This window comes from Volvox carteri, assembly GCF_000143455.1.
Source record: "Volvox carteri f. nagariensis unplaced genomic scaffold VOLCAscaffold_15, whole genome shotgun sequence".
NCBI lineage: Eukaryota > Viridiplantae > Chlorophyta > Chlorophyceae > Chlamydomonadales > Volvocaceae > Volvox > Volvox carteri.
The window spans coordinates 163,137-179,524 of NW_003307558.1; the positions used below are offsets into that span (position 1 = coordinate 163,137).

Here is a 16,388-nt window from a genome sequence, read left to right on the forward strand (position 1 = left end):
TAGAAGTTACCTGAAGGGTCGATTCTTGCCTTTTGCACCAGCTGCAACACTAGCTCATCACGGCGGAGTCTGGCGGTCCTGTAGGGCACCCGTAATCACCCGTACAGCTGTTTTAGAGTTTGACATACTGCTTTAAACAACGACACGAAAAATAAAGCTATGTTGATATGAATGGGGCATGACCTGATCGTTGTCAGGCGCAGGAAAAGGGTTTGTGCGCCTTGAGCTCCTTTCCATGAACGGGCTGCAACGTCGAGCATACTGATCTTCGCAAATGGTTTAAGCTACGGATCGCACGTACAGTTGCAATCTTTAGATTTACGTTTCCACAGCTGCAGGTTAAGAAGACCGCAAATGATGAAAATTCAAAGATAAGGACTCGATTTGTAACTGCTTATTAATTTCTTGCAGAAAGAGTGGTAAAGATGCTCCTAATAGCGCATCCTGCATGCTTGTATAAGCATTGCATTACTGAGCTAGTACATCTCCTTTGTCAATTCACGCTCTGCTACCCAGACGAGCGGTGTTATTCGTACATCGATACGGGGCATTGGGCAATTGCAAGGTGCAGGTAGCTACCCCGACCTCATTGCGTGCGTCCACTACTCTGTATCATATGTGAATTCGGACCTCCGAAAAGTTTAAGATTATACTAAAAAGATAACCACGACAGGCACCTCAGGCTTCGACGGGCAACACCATCAGTAACGCTCCCTATAGGGTAGCTACCCTTACGATCTTAAGGGCAGACTACTTTGATCCACACTTTTTCAGCTGATCAGGACATCTTTTCTGTTTTCTGTACCTGGTAATGGCTTACTTATGAGGATGATGTATGTATGCTGATTATCACAAGTCTGTTCAAAAAATAACAACAGATCATCCTGCTAGGATTTGCATTTGTCAAGGAATATTCAGATTATCCATGCTTACAAGAACGTGGGCCAGATGCCGCCGCTTGCCTTAATACTGGAACCCGCAACTGTGTGAAAACCGTTCAAAATAGTTCATGACGACAACCCAAGGTAAGCAAATCATTAAGGATTGATGTCTTCTCAGATCTATCATGGCATCAGCGCTGCTACACGTGCAGCCGTTCGGAGCAACACAGGCGTTCGTTCTTCCCAGCCCAGACGAGTGACCAAAGGTTTTTCCCCTTTGCAAAGTCCCTAAAGGGAATGGTGACACCCTTCGATAAATTAATAAATAATTATTTAATAAACATATACATAAATGAATAAGGAAATAAATAAATAGATAACACCATTGTTGTCACTGTTTTTGACACTAAAATCGCTATGAGATCTACTAGTCAACTTGCTATGACTGTCACCTGACTTTGCCGCCCGTATCGCTCGGTGCTAGCGCCCATCAAGCAGGTCAGCCTCTGCTGAGCACACCTGCAACCTGGCAGTTACGTTTTATTGAGCCTTTCACATCATCATTGGTGTATCACTGCTTATTGTTACTGTTTAACGTGAAGTCAAGTGGCTCCGCAGGCTCCGGATACAAAACAGGGTAAACTATGCAGCTCCCCGGCAGCCTCGTGCATGATGATCTACACGTAGCCCCCAGGTCCTCCAAACCTCCGCTGCCTTTTTAGACGGGCTTTCCAGGAAGCAGGCGGTGACCTTAGATTTTAGGGTTCACACATTGTTGGCTTCATGTGCTTCATGTACGAGCTGCCGGGGTTACCGCGGCCCCAACCCCATACCCGATCCCCACTTGAAAACCACAACACAATTTCATATTCTGTATTCAAATTCAGCTCCGTGTAACCCGCCGTGCTGCCCTCGGCACCAGGATGGGCTCTCCTCCTCTGTTTCCAGCTCTGGGTCTTGGGCAACCTGGTCGCCTCAGCGCAACCGGAGCTACCAGGAAGGGCCCAGCCTTCGTCGGCGACTGGACAACTGCAGCTACCACCACCAACAAACCCCAAAACAAATAGCCCCTTGCCACAAGGAATGGCCCCGCATTCGGCGTCGAAGCCATCGCGCTCACCAGCCGACAAACCGGACCCACCACCGCGCCCACGACGCCCACGCCATCCACCGGGCCCCATTTCGCCATCTCCACCGTCGCCTTCGCCTCCGCCGCCCAGGCCCCGGCTGCCACCCCCCATTTCGCCATCTCCCCTGTCGCCTTCGCCTCCGCTGCCCAGGCCCCGGCTGCCACCCCCCATTTCGCCATCTCCCCTGTCGCCATCGCCTCCGCTGCCCAGGCCCCGGCTGCCACCCCCCATTTCGCCATTTCTACCGTCGCCTTCGCCTCCGCCGCCCAGGCCCCGGCCGCCACCCCCCATTTCGCCATCTCCCCTGTCGCCTTCGCCTCCGCTGCCCAGGCCCCGGCCCCCATTCCCCATTTCGCCATCTCCCCGGTCGCCATCGCCTCCGCGGCCAGGCCCCGGCTGCCACCCCCCATTTCACCATTTCCACCGTCGCCTTCGCCTCCGCCGCCCAGGCCCCGGCTGCCACCCCCCATTTCGCCATCTCCCCTGTCGCCTTCGCCTCCGCTGCCCAGGCCCCGGCCGCCACCCCCCATTTCGCCATCTCCCCGGTCGCCTTCGCCTCCGCTGCCCAGGCCCCGGCCGCCACCCCCCATTTCACCATCTCCACCGTCGCCTTCGCCTCCGCCGCCCAGGCCCCGGCTGCCACCCCCCATTTCGCCATCTCCCCTGTCGCCTTCGCCTCCGCTGCCCAGGCCCCGGCTGCCACCCCCCATTTCGCCATCTCCCCTGTCGCCTTCGCCTCCGCTGCCCAGGCCCCGGCTGCCACCCCCCATTTCGCCATCTCCCCTGTCGCCATCGCCTCCGCTGCCCAGGCCCCGGCTGCCACCCCCCATTTCGCCATTTCTACCGTCGTCTTCGCCTCCGCCGCCCAGGCCCCGGCCGCCACCCCCCATTTCGCCATCTCCCCGTCGCCTTCGCCTCCGCCGCCCAGGCCCCGGCTGCCACCCCCCATTTCGCCATCTCCCCTTCGCCTTCGCCTCCGCCGCCCAGGTCCCGGCCGCCCCCCCCGCTTTCGCCATCTCCACCGTCGCCTTCGCCTCCGTCGCCCAGGCCCCGGCTGCCACCCATTTCGCCATCTCCCCTGCCGCCTTCGCCTCCGCTCGCAGGCCCCGCCGCCACCCCCCATTTCGCCATCTCCACCGTCGCCTTCGCCGCAGCGTCGTAAGCCCCGGCCGCCATCCCCATTTCGCCGTCTCCACCGCCGCCATCGCCTCCGCCGGCCAGGCCCCGGCCGCCATCCCCCTTTCGCCATTTCCACCGTCGCCTTCGCCTCCGCCGCCCAGGCCCCGGCTGCCACCCCCCATTTCGCCATCTCCCCTGTCGCCTTCGCCTCCGCTGCCCAGGTCCCGGCCGCCCCCCCGCTTTCGCCATCTCCACCGTCGCCTTCGCCTCCGTCGCCCAGGTCCCGGCCGCCACCCCGCTTTCGCCATCTCCACCGTCGCCTTCGCCTCCGCCGCCCAGGTCCCGGCCGCCCCCCCCATTTCGCCATCTCCCCGTCGCCTTCGCCGCCGCTCCCAGGCCCCGGCGCCACCCCCCATTTCGCCATCTCCACCGCCGCCATCGGCTCCGCCGCCCAGGCCACCGCCGCTCCCCATTTCGCCATCTCCACCGCCGCCCTCGCCTCCGCCGCCCAGGCCCCCCCCGCAACCCATTTCGCCATCTCCACGGCCGCCTTCGCCTCCGCTGCCCAGGTCCCGGCCGCCCCCCCCGCTTTCGCCATCTCCACCTTCGCCTTCGCCTCCGCCGCCCAGGTCCCCCCCGCCACCCATTTCGCAATCTCCACTGCCGCCATCGCCTCCGCCGCCCAGGCCCCGGCTGCCACCCCCCATTTCGCCATCTCAACTGTCATCTTCGCCTCCGGCGCCCAAACCCCGCTCGCCACACACACGCACAAATGTGGGTTCGGATCCCACCGCTGGTCCCCCGGGTGAAATAGATTGAACGCGGAGATGAGACACTGGGTTCCTCCAATGCGCTTGGTGGCTGGAGTGGGAACTCACCATGAAGATCTACACACTGCCGCCGAGCAGTGGCGGAGGAATAATTATTCATAGCACTAGGCTGCACACCAGATGGTGGTTGAACAGTGAAACCGGGCGGCGGCAGGATTCGTAAGGATAGGGTGGCGATCGGCACCGGTGTGAGTGTTTTGACAGATCGCGAAGATGTAGAGCATGCGCTCGGTGGGATGGTGGTTGCGTGGCATCTGAGCTGGTGTTTGTAGCTGGTTAGAGGATTCGAACAGGTGACGGCGCCTTGTTAAGGGAGAACGGTTATAGGACTCTAACCGATACAACGCCCCTCCAATGGAGAGGGTGACGGCGGTTGGTCCCGCTGGTATACAGTTAGTGCTCCTGGCCAGCGTCAGGCCCAGATTGATATGTGTGTGTTACATGGTCGTGGGGTGTTCGTTCTCCGTACCTGCAAACCGCCCAATACGAGCCAAGGGCTTAAGGGCTGTCAGGTCGCCTATAAGCACCACTTATACTTCACCATGTGAATTTCTGGTTGCTTGCCGTCTGACGGTGTTCGTCTGGCTGGAAATCTAGACGCGTATGCTTCCAACCACTCACTAATCGGTCCTTGAACACCAATACCACACCTCCTGTCAATAGCCTGTTCGTCAGCCACTCCACTCGTTCGTCTACCTCGTGTAGCCCTTGCGGGGCCTCTTTCCATACACATCGTGCCCCAGAAAACGTAGAAAACGGAGGAGTAGTGCCCCCCATCCGGCCGCTTCGGGGTTCGAGAGGGACTCTGCGACCTCCTGTTGCAAAACCTGGTGTGCCACAGGCCCACGCTGTAAACGGACACGGTTCCAAAACCTCACAATCTGTTTGGAAACGTAATAGTGTAGGGGTTGCAGCGACAATTCAGCGAACAGAAGGCGGTGCGCTGGTCTGACAGCTTCCACAATTTGCCGCATGAACGATACCTGAAGCTGCACAGCCCCGTCCTTCAGACATGCTTCGAAGGGCCCCTCTGCAAGGTTACTCGCATCACACCGCCTCCTGAGCCTGTCTTCAGCTTTAGCATAAACGGTCCCAACACTTCACATCCACACAACTCGTACCTGCCTATCAAAACACCTCATCCTCACATCTGGGGCGAACAACTTCCGCTTATCCAATTTCGTACTCAGCGCGAACATTGCTGCTCTAGCTGTGTCATACAACTGCTGGCGGCAGGCCCAAAATGGCCGTTCTGGCCCATACACTAACCCCAGATATCGTGCACTCTCCTTAGCCGGTACGGCCTCACCAGCCAGCCTGAGCTCATCACACGATGCTTGAACAGCACTCCTTGTGTCGCTGTCGCTCGCAAGAACAAGGCGTTCACATTTCGACACGTTTGGCTGCATCCCAAAATCATCACAGAACATGTCCACGATTTTGAGCAGCTCCGCCATGCGCCCCGCTGTCGTTGCCAGAGCATAGAGAAGGATGGACACTCGCTCGTTTCCAACATATACACACAAACCTGAGGCTTTCGGCTGCTTAGGACGGGGCAGAGGCGCCTCACGCCCCTCTCCCGTCCGCGGGAGAGAGCTTAGGCGGCCTTTCCGTGGGGGCTGGGCAGCAGTCCCTGGCCAGTGTCAGGCCCAATCAGATACATGTAACGTTCATACAAACACACACAAACACACACACAACAAACACACTCTTTCAATTTAAGAAAGCTATGTACCGGGGTAGTTTGGAGTTGCACCGCTGACCTCGCCCTCAGAACCCCGGGGAGCAAATCGCCCAGCAGCTCTTCTTCCTTGTCCCCAGCAGGAGAGAAAAAGATTGGAGGCTTTATTCCGTCGTCAACTTGGATTTTGCTCAAATGTTCTTCGTGGCGACCGTAAAGCTACGTGTTTGGCTCTGGGACGTGTGATTAAATTGGACATGAAGGGTAAGGAGCGATGTCAAACCTAGGTCGCTGCGGCCCCATCATTGAAGCATGCCCTGGCAAAATTGTGAGTTGCGCTATGGCAGGAAACAGCTCCCGCTTGGCTTTCGGTTTGCCTGCGGTAGGCTTGATTATTCAAGTACATAGTCGCTCAAAGTAGCATCAGTGCGCTTTGCTGTGCGGTTTCCTCACCCTTTTTTGTTGAGGTCCGCGTGTAGACCCCTTGAACTGCGTCTCCAGAAGTTAAGAAAGGTTATCTTGTTTACTGTTCGAATGTGAGATGTGCAAAGCTGTTCACCACCGGTAGCGGTCTGCAAACATGTCAGGGTCCGAACTTCCGACCGAAAAGAACAGCACCGGGTGTCAAGGGCGATTTCAAAAACGTAAAGTTTATATCTTATTACCTTCACACATGAGGTTTTGCTCATACACGGACACCTTGGCTAGGTTTTGTCCATCGCAACTGCCGCACGGCACCTGAAGCGCACCATAGGATTTTGCCCATAAAAGCATTCCATCCAGAGCATTTGGGAAGTATCAATACCTGATTCTTATACACACCTTGAATATGTGCTGCATCTTCAGCCGTGACTCAATTAACAGTTTTGCGACGCGATTTCGGCTGCACAGAAACAGAAGGACAAGCGAGCTGAATATATCACTTTGGCAGCTTATTATGTTTGATTGAGGAAATTTGCAACTTATCCCTGATCAAATCGCGGAGCCCGGGCTTGTTTGTCTGGAAATGGGTGAGACTTCAGGGTTTAGTTTCATGGCACCGGACATTCTTCGAGGCCCCGTCCAATTATTCATGGCATCAGAACATACAATTCTATGCTTAATGCCAGCCTTCTTATTGCGGAGGCTGGGAGTAAATACGTTGGCCGTTCCCCTCGCGGACCCTGTTAACGACCCTGTAGTTCCTTACCAAAGCATCATGCTCCATCGCGTTGTCCCTTCTCGCGCGTTTTCCTTACCTTACTGTTTCAGGTCTCAACGCGGTGACAATTTTCCTCGTTGCGTTCGCTTTGTACCATCGCGCGGACGCGCATTCCGGTGTTCTACCCGTCTTATCGCCGAATTATGGCGCCAGCGGCAGTCTCCCGCCTATCTATCCGCCTATCTACCCGCCCGCATCCCAGCCCCTACCCTCGCCACCAGTTCCATCCATGCCCGCTCCGTCTCCGTCTCTTCGTCCGGTGGCGACGTTTTCGGGCATGGCCAGCTTCCTAGGGCCTGCGGCCGATTGCAAGGTACGCCGATCGCGAGTCACCCGAAGGTCATGGTGTGCGAGTCGTTCGGTGGTCCGTTCGGGATTGCAACCGGCATTGCAACGAGATCCTTTCGATTATTTGTACGGGAAAAAACTAACGCTCGCCGATTTGATATTCCTGCCAGGGCTCTGTTGTTGACGGGTACGGTACGTACAACATGATAACATCGCCAAACGGCAGTTTTACTGCCGTGTCGACACCCACGGCGATTGAGGCAAGTAGTACTTGATGCCTGCTAGGGTGATTTTCTATTACAAAGGAAAAACCTGTGAATCTCGGAGGTTATTAGCTTTTTGTGTACGAAAATGCCGAGACTGAAGACTTCCCCTGTTTGCCGTTTAGGCCAATTTTCTCTGGTGCTTAGTTGCGGGCAAAGAATTTCCTGAAGTGTCTAGTCTATGCCAGTCAGCATAGGGTTTTGCCGCCGTACATGGCGGGTAACATCGTACGGCCATGCGGCGCCGCGGCGCCACCTAACTTGGGACTGGCCCTCCTTTTTCCCTGACCCCTCAACATTCCTGCGTTCCTAAACCTTTCCAGGTGTACGTCAGTCTGGGTGGTGCGGACAGATTTTGTACGGACGAGTTTACAGGTCTACCGTTGCCCTTTGCCGTATCTGGAATTTTGTACCGGCCGCCCGCATTGAAATCGGACCCATTCGCCGTCGTGTCGCCAGTGGCAAAGCTACTGCAGTACATTTCCAAAAAGGACGACAATTACGTAAAGGCCGCATACGGCTTTGTGGGATTGGACGCCAGCAATGCCCTGACTGGCAGCCTGGCGGCGATTAAGTCGGAAACGGCCTCTGTAAGGTCAGTTTGATCAAGCCCTCCATTTTCCTGCTTCTTCCTGCTTTTTACTATTTTCATCATTTATGTTCACTCATGAGGAGGAATGATTGTGGAGGAATAAAAAAATATGTCATCTCTGTGAAGCTCGCGCCATCCCATTATTCAATTAGTTAGGCCCCCGACCTTTGTTGGCCGTTCGGGTCGTTGCGTCTTTCTTAAGTATTGCATCTAAGAACCCCCGCGCAACCACTTTTTCCCCCGTGCCTTTTTTTCCGGGTCCCTGCTGGAACAGGCCCGCGGGGTACCCTCATCCTTTTTTTGAAAATCGCTCCGTGCCCACCCACATTCCCTGTGCAGGCGAACGGGCGTGCGAATGGTGTTCGCCGACGCGGCCCTCTCCTCGCTCGTCATCACCGCGGTCGCCGCACTTGCGGCCTTCCCCGCGGGCACATTGCCCTCTTGTACGACGGAAGCGGCGCTCGTTAATGCAGTGTACGGCAGCCTGGCCGCGCGCATCACCACGTCGGCGTCACACGCCATATCGCTGTACGACGCGTCGTTGCTGAGTGACGTCGTGACGGCAGCGGCGAAGGACGAATGCGGCGCATCGACGGCGACAATGTCGAACAAGTACGTGCAGGCCTTACTGACCCAAGGGTCACTACTCTACCAGATGGCTCAGACGGAGCTGTCGGCGGATGAGTCGTTGACGACGGAGCTGACGGCAATGCCGCTGGAGGCCCTGGCGGTGACGTCACGAGTATTATATGTCGTGCAGACCAAGGCGGCGGCGGCGCTGGCGGATCTGGACGTCAATGCACAGGCAGTACAAGAAGTATTGGCCGGTGAGGGTGACTGCAATGCGCATTTTGTGCATTTTTTGTACACCACTATTTGCACTGCGACATGTTTGAAAAGCTGCGCTGGGCGGCGCTTGCGAGTGTGGGCGGTGCGAGCGATGATAGCCTTGGAGACCGTGTACGATTGTGTCGCGCCATCTTGCTGTAGCTTCGCACCTGAACAAACCCCCTTAATTCGACCCAAACCTTTATGTTTGTCCCACATAATGTGTAATACAATTAAAATATAATATATAAACACACAGGGGAAAGGAAGGAGGTCGGGGTCGAAGGGGGGCCGGGAACGCGGGTAATCCTCATGCCCGGTGCCTCTGGGTGTCGCACAATATCGCACAAAACGCTCGCACGATTTCGGAAGGTCCAGAAGATCCCGGAAGCTCAAGGATCGTATTTGTACTGCAATACGACAGGCTGGGTTTCGTCACTCGCGTCGGCGCCTGTCAATCTGGCGTCTATGGCGGCCGTTCTGGGGATGCCGTCCGCGCCTTCCGCCACAAATTTGAAGATTGCTGCGAGAGCCACCGGTGGACTGGCTCAGTGTCGTGTGAGTTTGGGGTTGGTCCGGTCCGCGGCGGTGCGTGTCGCTTGTGATCCCTGTGCCAAGACTGACAGTGCTCGACGCGGCTGTCGATGCTGCCGAGCATTCATGATGGGACATAATAATAATTATTTTTACTTCCGGTTACGTTTTTAACTTTTGTGGCTGTTACTCGGCATTCCTCAACGTTCTTGCGTTGTTTTGCTGGAAAAGGTGAAGTGTCGATTGACGTTTATAATTTTTTTGTCATACGTGTACCACATGCAGGTCTCTGTGAATGATGTTTACCAGCTGGCGATCACGACAGCGACGACGGACAAGGAGGGGGGGGCTGCGGTCCAGAACGTCATGGGCCCTATGGTGAGCGCTGCCTCGCAATGTGTATTTATGTCTTGCAAGATACAATTTTTTTACGGAGGTATGGGAATCCATCGATCATTTTAAGGCAATAAAAGCGTTTGTGGCCGCTTGCAATTAAGGGGCCTAAAGATTTTAATCCCAACAAACAACCGCCAAACGGCCAACAAACAGCTGAAAAACAGAATTAACGGAATGATTAAAATATTTCCCTCGGGCCCCAAACACCCGCCGCCCAACGCCAACAGGTTACCGTTCCGCCCGGCTGCCATGATGCCGTACTCTCAACGGCCAGCCGTACAGTTACAAACGTCTTTGCCCTTTCGGCGCTTACGCCGCTCGGCGTGGCCACTTCTGTCGTGGATGCGGTTGCCGTACTTGCGTCTGCCGTATTTTTTGCCGCCGCCGAGAACTTCACCTCCGTCAAGGCCCGCCACATTGACGCGGAGGACTACGCTTCGGTGTACCACTTCTTCGGTGTGGGCAAGCCCAGCGCCAAAGACCGGCTCCCAACTGGATCAGATTTTGTACAACAAAACTGGCCGGTGACCGCGGCAGTTGGCGCCAGGACTTACATTCTCAATTTGAAACTCCAGGCGGTTCTGGGGCCGCTGAGCAAGTTTGTATCTGGTGAGTGGTTGGGGCTGGTGGATCCCTTTTTCTTATCTAGTTAGTTTTGTTGGTTGAAAACGTCTGGAGGAAGAGTGTGACGTGTCCTCCCTCTCCCACCACCACCGGCACCAGCACCAGCACCAGCACAACATGACTGTTTCAACCGAGAAAAGCTGACAGGTGGGGTTTCCGCTGCACAATGGGTCTTCATAAATTAGTAGATTAGAATGGCTTAGGTTCCAAAGGAAAAGGATAGGAAAATTTTGAAAATTTCCGCAAAAATTATTTGTTTATCTGCCATTTAACATAGCCCCACGCTGTTTGAGGGCCCTCAAACACAACGACCAACGACCTTGTTCTGTGCCCCCTTACCAATGCCCAGGTCTTTTGGGTGCGGGCTATTCCCCCGATGGTGTGGCTCAGGACCTCATCAGCCAGATGGCAAGGGACCTCTGGTCGGGCAGTCTACTGCCCGCCAACCCGGGTTACACGGGGGGCCTTATGGGGTCGTACTACAGGCGGCGAACGGGGGGTTCATCCGGAACAGCCGCGGGACGTCGACGCCGCCTGACCGCCCTCACAACGGATCAGGTGGGGATGCGAATGTGTGGTTGTATGTGCGACGTATTATATGTATATGTGTATATTTGTACATATATAATGTTTAAAAATATAATGTTTGTATTTTGTGCCAGGTTTCAATGGTGCGTGTGTCTTGAAAAGGTTGCTTGGGGCCTTTGTGTGCACTTGTAGGTCTCTATGATTGTACGTGTAATTGTACGGAGATGTGTAGTACGAACCAAGCGGAAAAGGCTCCCCTGGCGCTCTTTTTTCGTATTCCTCTTTTTGCCCATTCCGCCCTCTGTTTCAACGAAGAACACAATAATCAACCTCCTCACCGCCCTATGATAACACCATTATGCCCAACTTTCTATTCCCTTGACAAGCCCTCTATCCTTCCACTGCCCCTCTTCTATTGCCCCCTTCTATTGCAGCTATCCCAACTGTTAACGCGCGTGGCCTCTGCCTTGTCTGATAGCGTGGGGATGCTTTCCAAACTCGACGAACAAATTGTAGCTGCGGCGGAGGCGGGGACGCCGTTCGACCCCGTATCGGTGTTTTTGAGCGCTGCACAGATTGCCTCCGTACAGCAGACATCGATGACGGACGCGCTAACGCAGCTGTCCGCGGCAGCCGCCTCCGGCGACACCGACGCTTTAACATCGCTCATGTCAGCGTTTGAGAGCAACTTTACGGGGGCGAATCTACTGTCTGCAGTACAGTCGGCGGAGGTGGATACGGCGGCGTTGATGGGTATGATGACATCGGGTGGCAATGTGACGGTAACGCCGGAGTCTGGGAATGGCGACGGCGGCAGCGGCAGCGGCGGCAGCAGCGGCGGCGGCAGCGGCGGCGGCAGTGGCAGCGGCGGTGGCGGCGGCAGTAGCAGCGGCGGTAGCAGCAGCAGTAAAAAAGGAAGTGGCATGGCGCTCGGGGTGGGAGCGGCGGTGGGCGCAGTGGGTGGAGTGGCGCTCATTGCCGTTGGGGTTTTTGTGGGTTTGAGGGTGCGGAAGATGCGACAGAAGCAGCACGTCTCCCCGCGAGAAAGTCGGCGCTTCGATGCCCCGCAGCAGCAAACAACTCGGGACCCTGAGGCCGGTGACGGCGGCGGCGGCAGTCAGGGCACCAATATGCCGGTGGGGGCTGCGAGCCTGCCACCGCCACCGTCGTGGGCGGCGGCGACGGCGGCACCACCTGCGCCAGCGGCGGCAGTGCCGACGGGCCCTGCACCACTGCCGCACACGATTGCGGTAATGCCCGAGCCCGGGGGCGCCCCGCCGGGACCTGCGGCACCGGTGTCATGGCCGCCGCTAGGGCCAGAGGCGGCGCCGCCGCCACCTGCGGTAAGGGACCCACCTGTGATGGCGCCCATTGCGTAGTGCACCGCCAGAGCGCTACCGAGGGTTAACGTTGAGGGGAATTGGAAACGGATTCGGAAAAGCTAAATCGGACCTGAGACGTGCATGACATTTTGGCGCATAACTGCTAGCGATGAGGAAGGGGGTTATCTATTTCTATTCCTTCATGCTTTCAGCCTGGAGGACCTGCGTGACCAAAGCACGGCGACGATCCTCGGGATTACTACTGGCGTATGCTTCGTTGCTTGTTGATAGGCACGGTGATTATATACAATATGCGGCCACCAAATTCATCGAATAGATGAAATCTGTGGTTGGGTACATGATGCGTAGACCTTGCTGCGATTGCATGACTAACGCAGGGTGTAATTAAGGTGGGTGAACAGCTCACCATAGCGTATTCATAATTGATTGTTGGTTGCAGGCTATACATTTAAACTGATTTAGAGGTTATGTGGACTTAACGTCTAGTAACTTGGATCTAATTATGTCGTTCCTCGGGTCATCCATGCAAATGCTCGAAGGTTTTGCCTTAGTTTCTTTTTATAATCGCTGACGTCTGTCTTTGCGATCGGCACGCTTCGGGATGGACACGGTCACAACCGTTGCGCTCGCATGAATCCGCTTAATTGGCAAACTCCAACTCCAAATGAATTGTGGATGCCTACGGACGCCTTTGGTGTGACTCATGTTTGGGTGGTACTCTAGCGTACTATGTATCTACTTGTGCAGCGGCTTGACGGTTTTCCTGTTCACGGCCTTATCCATCAGGCCTATGTTGACGAAGCCGGCGAATTTCCGGGGACGGTAAGGGCTGTTTAAGTTTTGTCTTTGAATTTTTCTGAAGTTCCGTTTCAGGACTTCTGGTTCAGGGCTCGTTGGCTTGCCGTACATAAACATCGCGTCATACGTTTAGGGTTGTCGGATGCTATATAACACAGAGGTAGACAAGGCCGGTACCCGAGGGCACCAGCGACACACAGCGGATCCCATGGTCCAAGTTAAACCCGCGCGCCGTATCTGCGCTGCTGAAATGCGCGGCAAGTACGCCGCTTGAGAAAAGGCGGTGCCGTAAAGATATCCGTGCCGCTGTAAAAGGACGGTACAATAAATTTCATGTAACAAAGCGGTTGAAAATTGTGTTTCGGCATCACCGCCGTTGTCTCAGCATCTCCTAAATGTTCATTCAAGACCTTCGAACGCGTCGCTGGACGGATGGAGAACTGCGAAATGTTGGTGGAAAAAAAATAGGATATCCACACATAACAAAATCACAGGTCAGAAGACGAACAAGTCCGTATGTACTGTACCTTTCAGAACCGCCCTCATCGCATCACAACGAGGACGAGGAAACAGGAAGCCTAATCCTAATAGGGCGACACGCTCGCTCTCGTCGCACGCTCTCTGGCACGCCACCCAGCACAACTCTCCCTCTTTCCAAACATTTTCCGTCGTTTGGGGACTACTACCACCATCACCAGTACTATCAACCGCATCGCTCAATCCCCGTGCTGCTGCACCTCCTCCTCCTCTTCCATCTGACCCCCATCCTTCCCACCACCTCCACCTCCTCCTTCACCCTACGTGCCTCAGTGCCGAGTAGCCCAGCCCCATCCCTAGGAACGTCCCGATGGCGTATCCCAAAGTGGAGGTCAGGATGCCGGGGACCACGGAGGAGCTCCAACCCTTGGCAGCCGACATACCCGCCACCGTGGAGGGACCTGGAAACAGACATACGCACACACGCACATAGTTGTTGGAATTTGGGTTGCGTGATGGGAACGCGGGGTGGAAGGGGGCCAGAGGCGGGCGTGGTTGCACGCAGTAGCCAGTTCAAAGGGCGGCCAGGGTGCAGTGTAGGGTGGCAGTAGCAGGAGAAGTAATAAGACTTAGCATGGGCAGTAGCAGCAGCATGCCCCGTGGAGACGTGGGACGAGCGAACATAACACAACGAAACACACAGACGCACACATGCACAAACATACCCCGACCTCCACACACGCACCCCCCCACACACACCCCATACCCATGCGTACCCACCTCCGATGTTGGCATTCGACGCCAGCAGCAGCTCCCGCATACTGAACCCCGCCAGCCTCCCCCCCAGCAGCAGCAACCCCAGATGCGCCCCCAGGGCCAGGGCTGAGAAGAGGAACAGCACGGGGGCGGTCTGAACCACCAGAGCCACGTTGGCTGAGGCGCCGATGGTGGCGTAGAAAATCTGGAAGTACCCGACCCGTGTTTATAAGGTTGGTTTCTCTTAGGGTTTGTTTACAGGATTGGTTTTAGAGTTTTAGGAAATGGTTTTAGCTTAAGGAATAAGGCATATACGGGGTTGGGATTTGGCTTGAATGAAACGCAAGCGGTGAGAAATGTACAGATGCACGCATATGAAGGCGTACACAAACACAAACATGCATAGTAGGTAGGTCGTAGGCGGATGTAGCCCCACGACCATGAACGATTACCGACCCGCATCAGTCCGTGACGTACAGGCCGACCAGGAGTCCAGAAGTAGGTCATGGACCGGAATCGGAGTTCCCGCCGCCGTTAGTCATTAGCAGAAATCCGCGTGATGCTGGTAATGGTGGGTGCTGAACCCGCAAAAGCCACCAACTTCGTAAAAGTCGGCACACACGAGGGTTATGAGAGGGTGCAGGAGGTGCCCCGAAGCAGAGCATCAGGTAGCAGGTAGCAGGGACTGCCAGGCCGGTGGCCGCGGTTGAAGCTCTGGCCAGTTTGTTCACACAAAACCATGCAATTATACATACTTACATACTTACAAAACGGGCACGCGACAGGTAGCACACAAACACGTCTTTTCCCTCCAAAACCCTCCATTCCTGCATACACCCCTCCTCCCAAGCCACAGCCCCTCGAACACAAGCCATTCCGCACAGCACACGAAACCCAAAAACCCTAAAACCCGGACACCCCCACCCATCCCATCCCAGCCCCTAAAACCCCTCAACCCCTCACACGCCTCCGAAACCATCAACCCCACCTGCATCAGCAGCTGCGCCAGCCCCTCCGCGGAGGGCACCAGGGGCGCCAGCTGGCGGGGAGCCGCCGTCGCCAGCGCCACGGTGAGCGCGGTGATGAGGGTGATGGACTGGCCGGGAATACCCCACACGCGGGCGGCCGACACGCACACGTAACACACGGCCGCGGAGATGGAGAGGGCGGCTAAACCCTCCGGGACCTGTACGGCAACGGCAAAGAACAGGGCGGGGGTTTTATGTTGGGGGGAGGTTGTGAATCGGTTTTAGGGGTTTTAGGTGTTTGGATGGCCCGTGCGAGCATCACACATAAACACAAAATATATTAAAAAACATGTATTTATGTATGTATGTATGTTATGTATGTACATACGTACCGTGATCACTTTGCCGCTGCCAGCACCGCCATGCCCTCCGGCTGATGGCCCCGAAATCGCCCCCGTCTCCTCCGCGGGTGCTGGGCGCGGCTGCTGCTGCTCTGCCGCCGTCGTCGTCGTCGTCGTCGTCGCCGCCATCGCTCCCGCACCCGCCCCCGTCCCCGCTCCCGTCGCCGCCGCCGCCGCTGCGTCCGGCGGTATGTTCCTCGCCAGGTAGTAGATGGTGACGAAGTAGATTGTGAGGATGAGGTCGTCCGCGGCCAGTCCCGCCCCGAATGTGGACGGGGAGAGCGAAAGGGCCTCCGAAACCGCCATGTAGTTCACAGCGCCCCCGATGTGACGAGCGGTTAGGGCGGAGGCCACCTGAGGATGGGGGTGTGGGTGGGTGGGTGGGTGGGTGGGAGGGGGGGAAGAGGAACCACTTGAAGAGTGAAGCTGATGCCAAGGAGGATATAGACTGATACGCCAGAACTAAGGCAGCAATAACTAACCAGTCGCGACTTGGGAAGAAAGAATCTTCGCGGTGATGTAGTCATGGAAGATAACGGAAAAAACTACCTGTCTTGCCGTCGAGACTAAAATGAAATGAGGAAAGAAAGCAGTTAAACTCATTCGTAGTATCCTAGAAGTAAATTTAAAAGCCCTCCTCCCCTCCTCACCTTCCACCCCTCCTCCCCCCTCCTCACCTTCCACCCCTCCTCCCCCCTCCTCACCTTCCACCCCTCCTTCCCCCTCCTCACCTTCCACCCCTCCTCCCCT

At 56.0% G+C, this 16,388-nt stretch overlaps 2 protein-coding genes across 2 annotated transcripts in view; one reads left to right on the forward strand and one right to left on the reverse strand.

Moving 5' to 3' along the window:
- Window positions 1-1,009: 1,009 nt before the first annotated feature.
- Window positions 1,010-13,310, forward strand: VOLCADRAFT_89975 (uncharacterized protein; the record flags this gene model as incomplete). The annotated part of the gene is made up of 20 exons (XM_002949539.1): window positions 1,010-1,025; window positions 1,366-1,379; window positions 2,401-2,998; window positions 3,115-3,169; window positions 3,292-3,410; window positions 3,470-3,699; window positions 3,760-3,904; window positions 7,064-7,155; window positions 7,717-7,988; window positions 8,325-8,812; window positions 9,238-9,371; window positions 9,633-9,725; window positions 9,971-10,352; window positions 10,467-10,514; window positions 10,717-10,925; window positions 11,330-11,565; window positions 11,815-12,238; window positions 12,616-12,627; window positions 13,025-13,060; window positions 13,170-13,310. 20 exons carry the CDS (start codon window positions 1,010-1,012, stop codon window positions 13,308-13,310), a joined length of 3,744 nt encoding a protein of 1,247 aa, XP_002949585.1.
- Window positions 13,311-13,342: 32 nt separating this feature from the next.
- Window positions 13,343-16,388, reverse strand: part of VOLCADRAFT_120770 (uncharacterized protein) — a gene marked incomplete at its 5' end in the record, with an annotated part of 7,810 nt that continues 4,764 nt past the window's right edge. The window contains 4 exons of the mRNA XM_002949655.1: window positions 13,343-13,974; window positions 14,294-14,474; window positions 15,258-15,455; window positions 15,630-15,992. Coding sequence (XP_002949701.1) covers window positions 13,829-13,974; window positions 14,294-14,474; window positions 15,258-15,455; window positions 15,630-15,992 — 888 coding nt within the window. The 3' untranslated portion in view covers window positions 13,343-13,828. The remainder of the gene's footprint in view (window positions 13,975-14,293; window positions 14,475-15,257; window positions 15,456-15,629; window positions 15,993-16,388) is intronic.